This window comes from Mesoplodon bidens (genome assembly GCF_964165515.1).
Source record: "Mesoplodon bidens genome assembly, chromosome: 9".
Taxonomy (NCBI): Eukaryota; Metazoa; Chordata; class Mammalia; order Artiodactyla; family Ziphiidae; genus Mesoplodon; species Mesoplodon bidens.
Window position 1 is genome coordinate 9,101,790 of NC_138166.1, and position 18,714 is coordinate 9,120,503.

General features: G+C 41.9%; 2 protein-coding genes across 2 annotated transcripts in view; one reads left to right on the plus strand and one right to left on the minus strand.

Annotated features, from left to right (window-relative positions):
• Positions 1-2,809, minus strand: part of FBXL13 (F-box and leucine rich repeat protein 13) — a gene marked incomplete at both ends in the record, with an annotated part of 192,162 nt that extends 189,353 nt beyond the window's left edge. Inside the window, 1 exon segment of the mRNA XM_081244099.1 lies at positions 2,735-2,809. Within this exon segment, the coding sequence (XP_081100225.1) occupies positions 2,735-2,809 (75 nt within the window).
• Positions 2,810-3,127: 318 nt separating this feature from the next.
• Positions 3,128-18,714, plus strand: part of ARMC10 (armadillo repeat containing 10) — a 35,118-nt gene continuing 19,531 nt past the window's right edge. Inside the window, exon 1 of the mRNA XM_081244112.1 lies at positions 3,128-3,414. Within this exon, the coding sequence (XP_081100238.1) occupies positions 3,276-3,414 (139 nt within the window). The 5' untranslated portion in view covers positions 3,128-3,275. The remainder of the gene's footprint in view (positions 3,415-18,714) is intronic.

Here is an 18,714-nt window from a genome sequence, read left to right on the forward strand (position 1 = left end):
CTCTCTCGCACCTGCTGGTAACGTGGTAGCAGAGGTGAGTGAAGGACTCCTCGGAAGACTATCGTCTTAGGCAATGGGGAGCACTTCTAAGGGCCTCTTTTCTCTAGGGGCAAAACAGTATGGTAGGCTGGTGAGGAAGAGGAGCTCCCATCCAGAGGAGGAACCAAGGATGCCTCTTGCAGCCATGTAGTGTTATGGCAAGTGGAGAGCAAGGCAAGGAGAGGTTCCTACTTTCCTGATGTTCCCTGACCCTCACCTTGAGTCCATTTGTGCTGCCTGCTCCATGGCCAACTTGGACTGAGTCATCACTCAGAATGGCTTTAGCCTGAACCTTAAATAGCCTTCTGTATCTGCAGGTTCTTCATTCGTGGATTCAACCAAATGTGGATCCAAAATGTTTGGGGAAGAATTCTATTGTTTCAAAAAGCAAAAGAGTTCACTATGTGCCGGCAACTATTTACATAGCATTTACATTGGATTAGGTCCTATAAGTGATCTAGAGATGATTTATTTAGAGGTGACTTATACAGTGGCATGTATGTATGCAAATACTATGCCATTTTATATAAGGTCCTTGAGCATGCACAGATTTTAGTATCCACGGCGGGTCCTGGAACCAACCCTGAGGATACTGAGGGACAACTGTATTAGGTCCTTTGAGGAGGCTCTTTCTCCCCAGGATAGTTTCACCCCTCCAGGCCTACTTGCATTCATATGATAGTACAAAAATGGTTTCAAAGAGGGAAAATTGATGATCCACAGATTTTTCAGGTTCTCCCCTTGGAAACTAAGTCCATTGCCTTTTTATAAGTTTGGAATTTTGCACTATGAAGTCATGTGTTAATACATCTGACCAAGAAAAAGGTCTAAGGAAACAAAAAGATGAAGATACTGAGAGAGAACTATACAAACATTCCACTTTCTGACCCCCATCTCCTATTTTCCAGCTCCCTCACTCGATTACTCCTTCTACCCCTCTTCATTCTCCTCTTACAAACTTCTGCTTTCTACCCACATATCAGTATTATGTCTTGTTCTCATTCCCTCCCAGTCCTTAGAGTCCTTGGCCCATCACTTCAGGCACTCTCAAAAGCTTAGCTCCCTCACTATTGCCCTTCCATTATATATGTCTGGCAAACTCCTATCCTGGATGAAGTCAACTCTTATTTGTGTACCTGCATCTGATTTACTGAGTGCTGCTTGAGAAAATCATATAACTGGGAAGATGAGTCCCATGCTTTCTACACATTTTCAAATATAATTGTACAGAGGTAAAACATGAATGAAACTCATCATAAAAAAATTAAAACAATACAGACGTATATGGAGTAAAAGATGAGAGTTCTCTCCTAAAACCATTCCCCAAAACATTGCTGTTAAGTTTGCCATATGTTCTATGCATGTATTATTGTCTTAAATATAGATATATATATGCATGTACATATATATACATATAAACACACATATATGCACATATACATACATATATGAAATCAGATAGGTAGCTAGATTGTAGTAGACACTTTGTTAAGCAGTTTGCAGTTTTTTCTTTTCTTTTTAAAATTTAATATGTCACGGAGAGCCCTTCTTCTCAAAAGGTACTGGTGTATTTTATTCTACATAATATCCCATTCCCTTACTTACACTTAGGTAATAACCATTTTCACTATGAACAATGTTATAATGAATAGACTTGTACATCCTTCTGGCTACATGTGCAAATATGTCTCTAAAGTGGATCCTCAGAAGTGGAAATGCTTGGTCAAAGGGTGTTCATATTTAACATTTTAATACATATTTCTAAATTACCGTCCAAAAAGGAGGAGCTATACCGAATTGCCCTCCCACCTGCGTAGGAGAGTTACTACCCCACGCTGGGCTCTCAACACTGCCTGGCTCTCCTTCTCTTTCCTTCCCTAGACTTCTAACTCTCCCTCCTTCTCCGCATAGCTTAACTACTCAAAACCTCTTCTGCACCCTCCATCCCCACCCAAACATACTCATTCTTGGCAAATATTTCACCTAATATGAGCAGAGAAAATGGAAGTCACCAGAAGAGAACTTTGTTGACTTCCTGTCCCCAAACCTACAAAACCTATCCACCCCTTGTCCTCCTTCCCTCCTGTTACAAGGCGGGTGGATGAGGACAGTCCTTCCTCCCGTGTTTAAGTCCTGGTTGTGTCGTCCTTCCCTTCACAAAGGGCTAACTACCTTCCATCTAAAGGTCTCAGCTTCCACTCCTCAGCCAACTTAAATCTATTTTCTGCCTTCATCGCTCTACTGAAAACCCAAACTCACCTTGGGTCAAATCCACTACACCTTTTCAGGTCCTTATCTTAGGTGACACTATTGCCCACTCTCTTCATAAAGCCACACTCTCCTGCTTTTCCTTCTCTGTCTCCACAGCACTTCATTTTCACTCCTCTAGTCTTCAGGCTCCTCTTTCCAAAACTTAAAAGTTGGAGTTTGGGGTTTCTGTCCTGAGGCCCTTTGTTCCTTCTCTCTGGGACATGTCACCCATTCCCCCCTTTCAGCCACTGTCACCCCTCTGTCTTCAACTCTCTGATCTGTATGTTCAGCCCAGACCGCCGACCTGCCCAAATCTGACTTCATCCTTTTCTTTCTCGCTCCTCTGAACCTCCACTCCCTCTCTCCACCAAACCCCAGTCCCTCGTCTGGCAAATCTCCTCCAATTCCTTTCTCTTCTAATTCCGGCGCCACTTGGCTCCAGTACCTCGCAGACCTGAGGAATGTAGTTCTCCTTGAAGTAGTTCCTCAGCCTGGGGCTGGCAAGGCGCAGCGAGGCCATGACCAGAGGCCCTGCTGAAACTCTGCGCTTCCAGCCTGCTCTTCACGCCCCGCGCAGCAGGAGCCGCGCCTGGCTAGGGGCTAGCGCGTCTCGGCGTTGCCCCGGCAACCACGCTGCGTGGAAGGGAGGGGCTAGGCGCTGCGTTACCCCGAGCGCCCACCTTGGGGCCGCGGATTGCCGGGAGGGAGGTGAACCTTGGGCCGGCCTGGGGGAGGCCCCTGGTGTGTGCTCTTGGGGCGTTCAGTCCTTGCAGCTCTTCACCGAGTCTCGCTCTCCTTCACCCGCGCCCCGCCCAGACTCGAGGAAGCCGCCGGGAGGCGTCCGGGCCGACAGGGCGGTTTCCGAGAGGCGGAGCTCAGTCTCCCATTTCCTTTCTCCGTCGGCTAGAACCCGGACGGCGACAGCACCCTCTGGCTTCGGACCATCCTGCGCCAGGCCCAGCGCTGCGCGTGGCCCCAGCGGCAGCATGGGCGGCGCCCGGTATGTGGGCTGGGTGGCGGCGGGCCTGGTCCTAGCGGCCGGCGTCTGCTACTGCTTCTACAGGCTGACGCGGGGCCGGCGGCGAGGCGGCCCCGGGCTACGGCTTCGCCCCTCGCCGTCTGCAGGTGAGACCACGGGGTGCCTGGCAGGTGGGTGGGGACTGGGACTGTGGCTTTCCCAGAGTGGGGGTTGAAGACGCCACAGGTGCTCGTGGCTTTCCAGTGCTGGGAGTAAATAAGGAGCCCAGCCAGGGAGGGAGGCTGATGAGAAGGGCAAAGTCGGGAAGCCCAGGTGCAAAAGACGGGTCTTCCACTTGACTGGGTGAGTGTAGGGTTCACAGCTGGTTCCCTGCCTCCATTTCTTTGTTCAAAATTCCGGGATGAAAAATTGCCCAGACTTTCTTGTCTGAGTCTGACGTCACAGCGGAGGACTGTTTCTCAAAAGCGTGTTGATTGCCTCTCAACGTTAAAGCTTGCTCCCGGCCTTTGTGTTACCAGGGGGATTCTGGGGCGATAGATGAAATTCTGCGTGCAGTTAGCCTGGAAGAAGGGACGCCAGAGGGGGCAGTTCTGAGGGCAGGTACTTTGAAGTCGCCGTGGTCTATATATACATGCAAAGTATGCGAGAGGTCCTGGAGATACAGATATAGCTATGTGTATCAAATTAGAACAATTGTCTACATGGAGGACACCCTCCTGGCGGACAAGTGCATGGTTAGGTTTTGGTCCAAAAATTGATTGCTGCATTCAGGATTCTAACAACTTGTTGAATGTTTTGGCGGGTATTTCAGGTCATGGAAGCTGTTACAGAAATAATTAAAAATAAAATCTCCTGCCAACCAAGAAATTCCTCTCTACAAATGTAGGAAAGAAGTAAATAGCTTTATTAGAGAATAAGCATTAAACCAGATTGCTACGCCCATCACGGGCAATCTGCTAATGGGATTGCAAAGACAGAATTCTCACCCCCTTTATGTATCCAGCCAGATGTAACCTATAACTTATTTCATATTAAGTACATGCCTCAAGATAAACAGTAATTTGTCCTTAAGAGGACTTGACAGAACCCTTTGCTGCACATAGTTCATTCTAAATTCACAGGTAGTTGGGGTAGTATTTGTGTTAGCTAATAGCCGTTATGTAGAAGAAAAATAAGACTTCTCAGTATCTGTGATAACCGCGTAGTTACAACACAGAGCCAAGAACCGAGCTCTGACTCACACAGAGACAAGGAGATGGGGACTCCATCTTCCTTGATGTTTACACTTCAGATGACACCAAAGCCGCTAAGAAAGATTTTTCTTGGGTTTTAAACCGGCAAGAGGCTTACTTAGCTTTTAAAAAGATGTATATTTATATCAAAGGGACAAAGGATTTACAATTACTAGTTTGCTCAAGGAAATGTTCTCAGAAAAGGGAGTGGGTGAAAGGTTTCTTTCCCTTTTGTCACAAGGGGAAAAAAATTCATTTTAAAAAAGATTTGGACTTACCCTTACTTCCAGAGACTACTTAGTTGTCTTTGTGTCAGAGATATTTCTGTATAAGTAGTCAGGTGACCTGAAGTCAGATACCTTCTCGCTTATACTTACTCAACATGATGAACACTGACAAAGTCTTACTACCCCCCGCAAAATCACGAGTACCTTGGCCAGGCAGCTTACAAAATACGTTGCTCACAGCCCCTTCCTGAAGCTACACTTTTTTCTTTGAAGAAGACTCGAGAAATACCCATTTTGTCAGCATCACCCTTATGTTTTGGGGGGTGATTTTTTTTTTTTTTTTTTTTTTTTGCGGTACGCGGGCCTCTCACTGCCGTGGCCTCTCCCGTTGCGGAGCACAGGCTCCGGACGCGCAGGCTCAGCGGCCATGGCTCACGGGCCCAGCCGCTCCGCGGCATGTGGGATCTTCCCGGACCGGGGCACGAACCCGTGTCCCCTGCATCGGCAGGCGTACTCTCAACCACTGCGCCACCAGGGAAGCCCCTCTTTTTTTTTTTTTAATTGAGATAAACACTGTATTAGCTTTAGGTGTACAACATAATGGTTTGATATTTGTATGTATTGCAAAATGATCACCATAGTAAGTTTAGTTGACATCCATCACCACAAATTTTCTTGTGATGAGAACTTTGAAGGTCTACTCTCTTAGCAACTTTCAAGTGTACAATACAGTATTGTTAACTGTAGTCACCAAGCTGTACTTTACACTCCTAGTACTCATTGCCCTTGTAACTGGAAGTTTGTACCCTTTGACCCAGATCTTCCCATTTCCTTCAGCCCCCAGCCCCTGGCAACCACCATGACACTCTTTCTATGAGTTGAGTTTTTTAGATTCCACATAAAAGTGAGATCATTGTGTATTTGTCTTTCATTGTCTGACTTATTTCTCTAGATATGATGCCCTCAGGATCCATCCATGTTGTCACAAATGGCAGGATTTTCTTCTTTTTTATGGCTGAATAACATTCCATTGTGTGTGTGTGTGTGTGTGTGTGTGTTATCACATTTTATTTATACATTCATCCGTCGATTGACACTTAGGTTGTTTCCATGTCTTGGCTATTGTAAATAATGCTGCAGTGAACATGGTGGTGCAAATATCTTTACAAGGTGGTGATTTCATGGAATCACGAAGTGGAATTGCTAGCTCATGTGGTAGTTCTATGTTTTTAGAATTTTTTAAAAGTTTTTTTTGATGTGGACCATTTTAAAAGTCTTTATTGAATTGTTACAATATTGCTTCTGTTTTCTGTTTTGGTTTTTTTGGCCACAAGGCCTGTGGGATCTTAGCTCCCTCACCAGGGATTGAACCTGCACCCCCTGCATTGGAAGGTGAAGTCTTAAATCACTAGACCGCCGGGAAGTCCCTGGTAGTTCTATTTTTAATTTTTTGAGGAACCTCCATATTTTCCATAGTGATTGGAAATTTACATCCTCACCAACAGTGCACAAGGGTTCCCTATTCTCTACATCCTAACCAACACTTGTTATCTATTGTCTTTTTTTTTTTTTTTTGCGTTACGCGGGCCTCTCACTGTTGTGGCCTCTCCCCCTTGCGGAGCACAGGCTCCGGACGCACAGGCCCAGCGGCCATAGCTCACGGGCCCAGCCGCTCCGCGGCATATGGGATCTTCCCAGACCGGGGCACGAACCCGTATCCCCTGCATCGACAGGCGGACTCTCAACCACTGCGCCACCAGGGAAGCCCCTATCTATTGTCTTTTTGAGGCTAGCCATGCTAACAGGTGTGAGGTGATAGCTAATTGTGGTTTTGGTTTGCATTTCCCTGAAGATTAGTGATGTTGAGCCCCTTTTCATGTACTTGTTGGCCATTTGAATGTCTTTGGGGAAAGGTCCATTCAGAGCCTCTGCCCATTTTATAATTAGATTGTGTCTTTTTTTTTTTTTCCTATTGAGTTGCTTGAGGTTTTTACTATATTTTAGATAGTAACCATTTATCAGATATAGGATGTACAAGTACTTTCTCCCATTTCATGGGTTGCCTTTTTATTTTGTTGGTGGCTTCCTTTGCTGTACAGAAGATTTTTTCATGTAGTTCCACTTGTTTATTTTGCTTTTGTTGCTTTTGCTTTGGTCAAATCCAAAAAATCATGTCAAGACCCATGTCAAGGAGCTTACCATTTATTTTTTTTTTAGGAGTTTTAGGTTTCAGGTCTTGTTTTTTCTTTTAAGAATTTATTTATTTATTTATTGGCTGCTTTTGGGTCTTCGTTGCTGCACATGGGCTTTTCTCTAGTTGCGCCAAGTGGGGGCTTCTCTTTGTTGTCGTGCGTGGGCTTCTCACTGCAGTGGCTTCTCATTGTGGAGCATGGGCTCTAGGCGCAGGGGCTTCACTAGTTGTGGCCCGCGGGCTCTAGAGCGCAGGCTTAGTAGTTGTGGTGCACGGGCTTAGTTGCTCCGTGGCATGTGGGATCTTCCCGGACCAGGGCTCGAACCCGTGTCCCCTGCATTGGCAGTCAGATTCTTAACCACTGAGCCACCAGGGAAGCCTCTAGGTTTCAGGTCTTATATTTAAGACTTTAATCCTTTATGAGTTGATTTTTGTGTATTGTGTGAGATAGTGGTTCGGTTTCCTTCTTTTTTGTGTGAATTTTATTTTATTTTTTATACAGCAGGTTCTTATTAGGTACCTATTTTATACATATTAGTGTATATATGTCAATCCCAATCTCCCAATTCATCCCACCACCACCCACTGCTTTCCCCCCTTGGTGTCCATACATTTGTTCTCTACATCTTTGTCTTTATTTCTGCCTTGCAGACTGGTTCATCTGTAGAAAAATGGTACAGATGAACTGGTTTGATTCTTTGGCTTGTAGCTGTCCAGTTTTTCCAACATCATTTATTGATGAGACTCTTCTTTCCCCATTGTATAGTCCTGGCTCCTTTGTCATAAATTAATTGACCATATATGTGTGGGTTTATTTCTGGGCTCTCTGTTCTATTCCACTCATCTATGTGTCTGTTTTTGTGCCGATACCATACTGTTTTGATTACTATAATATAGTTTGAAATCAGGAAGCATGTGAGTTTCTGTTGTGGATTTTTGGTTTGCAGTTACCATCCATGAGGTTTTTTTTTTTTTTGCGGTATGTGGGCCTCTCTCACTGTTGCGGCCTCTCCCATTGCGGAGCACAGGCTCCGGACGCGCAGGCTCAGTGGCCATGGCTCACGGGCCTGGCCGCTCCACGGCATGCGGGATCCTCCCAGACCGGGGCATGAACCCGCATCCCCTGTATCGGCAGGCGGACTCCCAACCACTGCACTACCAGGGAAGCCCCCATGAGGTTTTGATATAGCAGTATATATATATATAAACAAGATAGTTTTGATAGTTTTGAGTTGCTGGTCTCTTAATCTCAAATACATTTCCAGTGTCCTGCATTTCTACTCTCCTCACAGTTGATGTTTTTGATATTTGTGTGTGGATGATTTCCTAACTTTACTGTATGTTTGCCTTTACCAGTGAGCTTTACCCCTTCATAATTTTCTTGTTTTTAGTTTTGGGCTTTTCTTTTTCACCTAGAGAAGTTCCTTTAGCATTTGTTGTAAAGCTGGTTTGGTGATGCTGAATTCCCTTAACTTTTGCTTGTCTGTAAAGCTTTTTGATTTCTCTGTCAAATCCGAACGAGAGCCTTGCTGGGTAGAGTATTCTTTTTTTAAAAAAAAATATTTTATTATTATTTTGTTGTTGTTTTGTTTTGTTTCGTTTTTCACACACACACACACACACACACTGTATTTTATTTTCACAAGAGATAAATAGACTGACACCAAGCATTGTAAATGGATGACCACAACAAAAGCAACAATGGTTGCAATTACCAAACACGAAACACACTCATACTATGTCATAATATTGACATTCAGTCCAGTAATCCTCCACTGTAACAGCTCCGTTACTTTGCAGTGAAAATTGATTGGTATATTTTTTGCCTCTGAGTCCTTGTGGGATTTTTTTTTTTATTCAAACAGAAAGTCACCAAAATTATAATCATCCTCATCAGTTCCCTCAGTCCCGTGTAATTAATTTTTTTTTATTTTGATCTTTTGTTAGCACTTTTATGAGTTCATCAGTTTTCCACTAAAGTTCTGAAAATGCTTATTCATTCAGTTCAGCAGTATAGTCAGTTACCAGAAACCTGTATTTGTCAGAGTCTTTTCCATGAATTCCTTGAAGATGAAACCCTTTTATAGGAACATATTAGCAAAAGCATCAGAGTACACCCAGAACTGTCTGTAAATGACAAAAGACTTAAAAGTGACCACGGTTAAAGATTTGATGAAAGTTCATAATAATGCAGTTGACAAAGAAATTTAGTTCTTTCTGAGATATACATTTTAAAGTAATAACTAGAATTATGACTTATAATACCAGAACATGTAAGATTTTTAGAAATTTCATGTAATGTCTGAAACATTTATATTAACATATTTCCATACAAATAACCCAAAGAAAGTTTAGTATTAGTTGTTTGTTTGTTTTTTTATGCTGCAGGTTCTTATTAGTCATCGATTTTATACACATCAGTGTATACATGTCAAACCCAATTGCGCAATTCAGCACACCACCGTCCCCACCCCCCCAACGACTTTCCCCCCTTGGTGTCCACACGTCTGTTCTCTAAATCTGTGTCTCAACTTCTGCCCTGCAAACTGGCTCATCCGTACCACTTTTCTAGGTTCCACATACGTGTGTTAATATACGATATTTGTTTTTCTCTTTCTGACTTACTTCACTCTGTATGACAGTCGCTAGATCCGTCCGCGTCTCAACAAATGACTCAGTTTCGTTCCTGTATATGGCTGAGTTATATTCCGTTGTATATATGTGCCACAGCTTCTTTATCCATTTGTCTGTCGATGGGCATTTAGGTTGCTTCCATGACCTGGCTATTGTAAATAGTGCTGCAATGAACATTGGGGTGCATGTGTCTTTTTGGATTATGGTTTGCTCTGGGTATATGCCCAGTTGTGGGATTGCTGGATCATATGGTAATTCTACTTTTAGTTTTTTAAGGAACCTCCATACTGTTCTCCGTAGTGGCTGTATCAATTTACATTCCCACCAACAGTGCAAGAGGGTTCCCTTTTCTCCGCACCCTCTCCAGCATTTGTTGTTTGTAGATTTTCTGATGATGCCCATTCTAACTGGTGTGAGGTGGTACCTCATTGTAGTTTTGATTTGCATTTCTCTAATGATTAGTGATGTTGAGCAGCTTTTCATATGCTTCTTAGCCATCTGTATGTATTCTTTGGAGAAATGTCTATTTAGGTCTTCTGCCCATTTTTGGATTGGGTTGTTTGTTTCTTTAATATTGAGCTGCATGAGCTGTTTATATATTTTGGAGATTAATCCTTTGTCTATTGATTCGTTTGCAAATATTTTCTCCCATTCTGAGGGCTGTCTTTTCGTCTTGTTTATGGTTTCCTTTGCTGTGCAAAAGCTTTGAAGTTTCATTAGGTCCCATTTGTTTATTTTTGTTTTTATTTCCATTACTCTAGGAGGTGGATCAAAAAAGATCTTGCTGTGATTTATGTCAAAGAGTGTTCTTCCTATGTTTTCCTCTAAGAGTTTTATAGTGTCTGATCTTACATTTAGGTCTCGAATCCATTTTGAGTTTATTTTTGTGTATGGTGTTAGGGACTGTTCTAATTTCATTCTTCTACATGTAGCTGTCCAGTTTTTCTGGCACCACTTACTGAAGAGACTGTCTTTTCTCCATTGTATATCTTTGCCTCCTTTGTCATAGATTAGTGGACCATAGGTGTGTGGGTTTATCTCTGGGCTTTCTATCTTGTTCCATTGATCTGTGTTTCTGTTTTTGTGCCAGTACCATATTGTCTTGATTACTGTAGCTTTGTAGTATAGTCTGAAGGCAGGGAGTCTGATTCTTCCAGCTCCGTTTTTTTCCCCTGAAGACTGCTTTGGCTATTCGGGGTCTTTTGTGTCTCCATACAAATTTTAAGATGATTTGTTCTAGTTCCGTAAAAAATGCCATTGGTAATTTGATAGGGATTGCATTGAATCTGTAGATTGCTTTGGGTAGTAGAGTCATTTTCACAATATTGATTCTTCCAATTCAAAAACATGGTATATCTCTCCATCTATTTGTATCATCTTTAATTTCTTTCATCAGTGTCTTATAGTTTACTGCATACAGGTCTTTTGTCTCCCTAGGTAGGTTTATTCCTAGATATTTTATTCTTTTTGTTGCAATGGTAAATGGGAGTGTTTCCATAATTTCTCTTTCAGATTTTTCATCATTAGTGTATAGGAATGCAAGAGATTTCTGTGCATTAATTTTGTATCCTGAAACCTTACCAAATTCACTGATTAGCTCTAGTAGTTTTCTGGTGGCATTTTTAGGATTCTCCATGTATAGTATCGTGTCATCAGCAAACAGTGACAGTTTTACTTCTTCTTTTCCAATTTGTATTCCTTTTATTTCTTTTTCTTCTCTGATTGCCATGGCTAGGACTTCCAAAACTATGTTGAATAATAGTGGTGAGAGTGGACATCCTTGTCTCATTCCTGATCTTAGAGGAAATGCTTTCAGTTTTTCACCATTGAGAATGATTTTTGATGTGGGTTTGTCATATATGGCCTTTATTATGTTGAGGTAGATTCCCTCTATGCCCACTTTCTGGAGAGTTTTTATCATAAATGGGTGTTGAATTTTGTCAAAAGCTTTTTCTGCATCTATTGAGATGATCATATGGTTTTTCTTCTTCAATTTGTTAATGTGGTGTATCACATTGATTGATTTGCGTATATTGAAGAATCCTTGCATCCCTGGGATAAATCCCACTTGATCATGGTGTATGATCCTTTTAATGTGTTGTTGGATTCTGTTTGCTAGCATTTTGTTGAGGAGTTTTGCATCTATATTCATGGGTGATACTGGTCTGTAATTTTCTTTTTTTGTAGTATCTTTGTCTGGTTTTGGTATCAGGGTGATGGTGGCCTTATAGAATGAGTTTGGGAGTGTTCCTTCTTCTGCGATTTTTTGGAAGAGTTTGAAAAGGATGGGTGTTAGCTCTTCTCTAAATGTTTGGTAGAATTCACCTGTGAAGCCATCTGGTCCTGGACTTTTGTTTGTTGGAAGGTTTTAAATCATAGTTTCAATTTCATTACTTGTGATTGGTTTGTTCATATTTTCTGTTTCTTCCTGGTTCAGTCTTGGAAGGTTATACCTTTCTAAGAATTTGTCCATTTCTTCCAGGTTGTCCATTTTATTGGCATAGAGTTGCTTGTAGTAGTCTCTTAGGATGCTTTGTATTTCTGTGGTGTCTGTTGTAACTTCTTTTTCACTTTTCCTTTTTGCCTAGAGAAGTTCCTTTAGCATTTGTTGTAACGCGGGTTTGGTGATGCTGGATTCCTTAACTTTTGCTTGTCTGTAAAGCTTTTTGCTTTCTCTGTCAAATCTGAACGAAAGCCTTGCTGGGTAGAGTATTCTTGGTTGTAGGTTTTTCCTTTCATCATTTGAAATACATTGTGCCACTCCCTTCTGGCCTGCAGAGTTTCTGCTGAAAAATCAGCTGATAACCTTATGGGGATTCCCTTGTATGTTATTTGTTGCTTTTCTCTTACTGCTCTTCATGTTTTCTCTTTGTCTTTAATTTTTGTCAGTTTGATTAATATGTGTCTCAGCCTGTTCCTCCTTGGGTTTATCCTATATGGGACTCTTTGAGCTTCCTGGACTTGAGTGTTTCCCTTCCCATGTTAGGGAAATTTTCAGTTACTATCTCTTCAAATATTTTCTCAGGCCCTTTCTCTCTTCTCTTTCTGGGACCCCTATAACGTGAATGTTGGTGCCTTTAATGTCGTTCCAGAAGTCTCTTAGACTGTCCTCGTTTCTTTTGTTTTTTCTTTGTCCTGTTCTGCAGCACTGATTTCCACCAGTCTGTCTTCCAGCTCACTTATTCATTCTTTTGAGCCATTTATTCTGCTACTGATTCCTTCTAGTGTATTTTTCATTTCAGTTATTGTATTGTTCATCTCTGTTCTTTAAATCTTCTAACTCTTTATTTAACATTTCTTGTATCTTCTCAGTGTGTGCCTCCATTGTTTTTCCGAGATCTTGAATCATCTTTACTATCATTGTTCTGAATTCTTTTTCAGGCAGATTGCCTATCTCCACTTCAATTAGTTGTTCTTCTGGGGTTTTATCTTGTTCCTTCGTCTGGAAGATATTTCTCTGCCATTTCATTTTTTTCTAACTTTCTGGGTTTGTGGGCTCTGTTCTGCAGGCTGCAGTATTGTAGTTCTTCTTGCTTCTGATGTCTGCCCTCTGGTGGGTGAGGTTGGTCCGGGAGCTTGTGCAGGCTTCCTCGTGGGAGGGACTCATGTCTGCCCACTGGTGAGTGGAGCTGAGTCTTGTCCTTCTGGTGGACAGTGCCATGTCAAGTGGCATGTCTAGAAGTGGCTCTGGGCTCACGACAACTTTAGGCAGCCTGTCTGCTGATGGGTGGGGCTGTGTTCCCACCCTGTGGGTTGTTTGGCCTGAGGCATCCCAGCACTGGAGTCTGCAGGCTGTTGGGTGGGGCCAGGTCTCAGTGCCAAAATGGTGACCTCCAGGAGAGCTCACACTGAGGAATATTTCCTAGGGGCCTCTGCCACCAGTGACCTTGTCCCTTTATTGGGCCACAACCAACCCCCACCTCCCCAGGAGTCTTTCTAAGATCCGCAGGTAGGTCTGGTCCAGGCCTCTGTGGATTCACTGCTTTACCCTGGGTCCCAGTGTACATGAAACCTTGTGTGCACCCTCTAAGAGTGGAGTCTCTGTTTCCCCCAGTCCTGTGGAGTCCTGCACTAAAGCCTCACTGACCCTCAAAGCCAAGTGCTCTGAAGTCTCCTACTCCCAATTCCAGACCCTCAGGCTGGGGAGCCTCATGTGGGGCTCAGAACCCTAATTCCTGTGGGAGAACCTCTGTGATATAATTATTTTTCAGTTTGTGGGTCACCCACTTGGCAGGTATGGGATTTGATTATATCACGGAAGCACCCCTCCTACTGTCTTATTGTGGCTTCTTCTTTGTTTTTCGGTGCAGAATACCTTTTTTGGTAGGTTCAAGTCTTTTTTTTTTTTTTTTTTTCTGTATGCGGGCCTCTCACTGTTGTGGCCTCTCCCGTTGCGGAGCACAGGCTCCAGATGCGCAGGCTCAGCAGCCATGGCTCATGGACCCAGCCGCTCTGTGGCATGTGGGATCTTCCCGTACCAGGGCACAAACCCGTGTCCCCTGCATCGGCAGGTGGACTCTCAACCACTTCCCTGGCGCCACCAGGGAAGCCCAGTTCAAGTCTTTTTTTTGTCGACTTGAACAAAAAACGTGGTTATTCGGCAGTTAGTTGTGTTTTTGGTGTTTTTGTAAGAGAAGGTGAGCTCAAGTCCTTCTACTCTACCATCTTGTCTCCCATCACCTCTACAAGAATTGTTAAAATGACTATTTTATTTTTATTTTTTTTACAACTTTATCGGAGTATAATTGCTTTACAATGGTGTGTTAGTTTCTGCTTTATAACAAAGTGAATCAGTTATACATATACATCTGTTCCCAAATCCCTTCCCTCTTGCGTCTCCCTCCCTCCCACCCTCCCTACCCCACCCCTCTAGGTGGTCACAAAGCACCGAGCTGATCTCCCTGTGCTAGGCGGCTGCTTCCCACTAGCTATCTATTTTACGTTTGGTAGTGTATGTATGTCCATGCCTCTCTCTCACTTCGTCCCAGCTTACCCTTCCCCCCCCGTATCCTCAACTCCATTCTCTAGTAGGTCTGTGTCTTTATTCCTTTCTTACCCCTAGGTTCTTCATGACACTTTTTTTTCTTAAATTCCATATATATGTGTTAGCATACGGTATTTGTCTTTCTCTTTCTGACTTACTTCACTCTGTACGACAGACTCTAGGTCCATCCACCTCATTACAAATAGCTCAGTTTCATTTCTTTCTATGGCTGAGTAATATTCCATTATATATATGTACCACATCTTCTTTATCCATTCATCCGATGATGGACACTTAGGTTGTTTCCATCTCCAGGCTATTGTAAATAGAGCTGCAATGAACATTTTGGTACATGTCTCTTTTTGAATTATGGTTTTCTCAGGGTATATGCCCAGTACTGGGATTGCTGGGTCATATGGTAGTTCTATTTGTAGTTTTGTTTTTTTTTTTTTTTTTGTGGTACGCGGGCCTCTCACTGTTGTGGCCTCTCCCGTTGCGGCACACAGGCTCCGGACGCACAGGCTCAGCGGCCATGGCTCATGGGCCCAGCCGCTCCGCGGCATGTGGGATCTTCCCAGACCGGGGCACGAACCCGTGTCCCCTGCATCGGCAGGCGGACTCTCAACCACTGCGCCACCAGGGAAGCCCTATTTGTAGTTTTTTAAGGAACCTCCATACTGTTCTCCATAGTGGCTGTACCAATTCACATTTCCACCAGCAGTGCAACAGTGTTCCCTTTTCTCCACACCCTCTCCAGCATTTATTGTTTCTAGATTTTTTGATGATGGCCATTCTGACTGGTGTGAGATGATATCTCATTGTAGTTTTGATTTGCATTTCTCTAATGATTAATGATGTTGAGCATTCTTTCATGTGTTTGTTGGCAGTCTGTGTATCTTCTTTGGAGAAATGTCTATTTAGGTCTTCTGCCCATTTTTGGATTGGGTTGTTTGTTTTTTTGTTATTGAGCTGCATGAGCTGCTTATAAATTTTGGAGATTAATCCTTTGTCAGTTGCTTCATTTGCAAATATTTTCTCCCATTCTGAGGGTTGTCTTTTTGTCTTGTTTATGGTTTCCTGTGCTGTGCAAAAGCTTTGAAGTTTCATTAGGTCCCATGTGTTTATTTTTGTCTTTATTTCCATTTCTCTAGGAGGTGGGTCAAAAAAGATCTTGTTGGGATTTATGTCATACAGTGTTCTGCCTATGTTTTCCTCTAAGAGTTTGATAGTTTCTGGCCTTATATTTAGGTCTTTAATCTATTTTGAGCTTATTTTTGTGTATGGTGTTAGGGAGTGTTCTAATTTCATTCTTTTACATGTAGTTGTCCAGTTTTCCCAGCACCACTTATTGAAGAGGCTGTCCTTTCTCCACTGTACATTCCTGCCTCCTTCATCAAAGATAAGGTGACCATATGTGCATGGGTTTATCTCTGGGCTTTCTATTCTGTTCCATTGATCTATCTCTCTGTTTTTGTGCCAGTACCATACTGTCTTTATTACTGTAGCTTTATAGTATAGTCTGAAGTCAGGGAGCCTGATTCCTCCAGCTCCGTTTTTCATTCTCAAGATTGCTTTGGCTTTTCGGGGTCTTTTGTGTTTCCATACGAATTGTGAATTTTTTGTTCTAGTTCTGTGAAAAATGCCAGTGGTAGTTTGATAGGGATTGCATTGAATCTGTAGATTGCTTTGGGTAGTAGAGTCATTTTCACAATATTGATTCTTCCAATCCAGGAACATGATATATCTCTCCATCTATTTGTATCATCTTTAATTTCTTTCATCAGTGTCTTATAATTTTCTGCATAGAGGTCTTTTGTCTCCTTAGGTAGGTTTATTCGTAGATATTTTATTCTTTTTGTTGCAATGGTAAATGGGCGTGTTTTCTTGATTTCACTTTCAGATTTTTCATCACTGGTGTACAGGAATGCCAGAGATTTCTGTGCATTAATTTTGTATACTGCTGCTTTACGAAATTCATTGACTAGCTCTAGTAGTTTTCTGGTAGCATCTTTAGGATTCTCTATGTATAGTATCATGTCATCTGCAAACAGTGACAGCTTTACTTCTTCTTTTCCGATTTGGATTCCTTTTATTTCCTTTTCTTCTCTGATTGCTGTGGCTAAAACTTCCAAAACTATGTTGAATAAGAGTGGTGAGAGTGGGCAGCCTTGTCTTGTTCCTGATCTTAGTGGAAATGCTTTCAGTTTTTCACCATTGAGGACGATGTTGGCTGTGGGTTTGTCATATATGGCCTTTATTATGTTGAGGAAAGTTCCCTCTATGCCTACTTTCTGCAGGCTTTTTATCATAAATGGGTGTTGAATTTTGTCAAAAGCTTTCTCTGCATCTATTGAGATGATCATATGGTTTTTCTTCTTCAATTTGTTAATATGGTGTATCACATTGATTGATTTGCGTATATTGAAGAATCCTTGCATTCCTGGAATAAACCCCACTTGATCATGGTGTATGATCCTTTTAATGTGCTGTTGGATTCTGTTTGCTAGTATTTTGTTGAGGATTTTTGCATCTATGTTCATCAGTGATATTGGCCTGTAGTTTTCTTTCTTTGTGACATCCTTGTCTGGTTTTGGTATCAAGGTGATGGTGGCCTCCTAGAATGAGTTTGGGAGTGTTCCTCCCTCTGCTATATTTTGGAAGAGTTTGAGAAGGATAGGTGTTAGCTCTTCTCTAAATGCTTGTTAGAATTCGCCTGTGAAGCCATCTGGTCCTGGGCTTTTGTTTGTTGGAAGATTTTTTATCACAGTTTCAATTTCAGTGCTTGTGATTGGTCCGTTCATATTTTCTATTTCTTCCTGATTCAGTGTTGGCAGGTTGTGCATTTCTAAGAATTTGTCCATTTCTTCCAGGTTGTCCATTTTATTGGCATAGAGTTGCTTGTAGTAATCTCTCATGCTCTTTTGTATTTCTGCAGTGTCAGTTGTTACTTCTCCTTTTTCATTTCTAATTCTATTGATTTGAGTCTTCTCCCTTGTTTTCTTGATGAGTCTGGCTAATGGTTTATCAATTTTGTTTATCTTCTCAAAGAAACAGCTTTTAGTTTTATTGATCTTTGCTATCGTTTCCTTCATTTCTTTTTCATTTATTTCTGATCTGATTTTTATGATTTCTTTCCTTCTGCTAACTTTGGGAGTTTTTTGTTCTTCTTTCTCTAATTGCTTTAGGTGCAAGGTCAGGTCGTTTACTTGAGATGTTTCCTGTTTCTTAAGGTGGGATTGTATTGCTATAAACCTCCCTCTTAGAACTGCTTTTGCTGCATCTCATAGGTTTTGGGTCATCGTGTCTCCATTGTCATTTGTTTCTAGGTATTTTTTTATTTCGTCTTTGATTTCTTCAGTGATCACTTTGTTATTAAGTAGTGTATTGTTTAGCCTCCATGTGTTTGTATTTTTTACAGCTCTTTTCCTGTAATTGATATCTAGTCTCATAGCATTGTGGTCGGAAAAGATACTTGATTAAATTTCAATTTTCTTAAATTTACCAAGGCTTGATTTGTGACCCAAGATATGATCTATCCTGGAGAATGTTCCATGAGCACTTGAGAAAAATGTGTATTCTGTTGTTTGGGGATGGAATGTCCTATAAATATCAATTAAGTCCATCTTGTTTAATGTATCATTTAAAGCTTGTGTTTCCTTATTTATTTTCATTTTGGATGATCTGTCCATTGGTGAAAGTGGGGTGTTGAAGTCCCCTACTATTAGTGTGTTACTGTCAATTTCCCCTTTTATGGCTGTTAGTATTTGCCTTATGTATTGAGGTGCTCCTATGTTGGGTGCATAAATGTTTACAATTGTTATATCTTCTTCTTGGATCGATCCCTTGATCATTATGTAGTGTCCTTCTCTGTCTCTTCTAATAGTCTTTATTTTAAAGTCTATTTTGTCTGATATGAGAATTGCTACTCCAGCTTTCTTTCGATTTCCATTTGCATGGAATATCTTTTTCCATCCCCTTACTTTCAGTCCGTATGTGTCTCTAGGTCTGAAGTGGGTCTCTTGTAGACAGCATATATATGGGTCTTGTTTTTGTATCCATTCAGCCAATCTGTGTCTTTTGGTGGGAGCATTTAGTCCATTTACATTTAAGGTAATTATCGATATGTATGTTCCTATTCCCATTTTCTTAATTGTTTTGGGTTTGTTATTGTAGGTCTT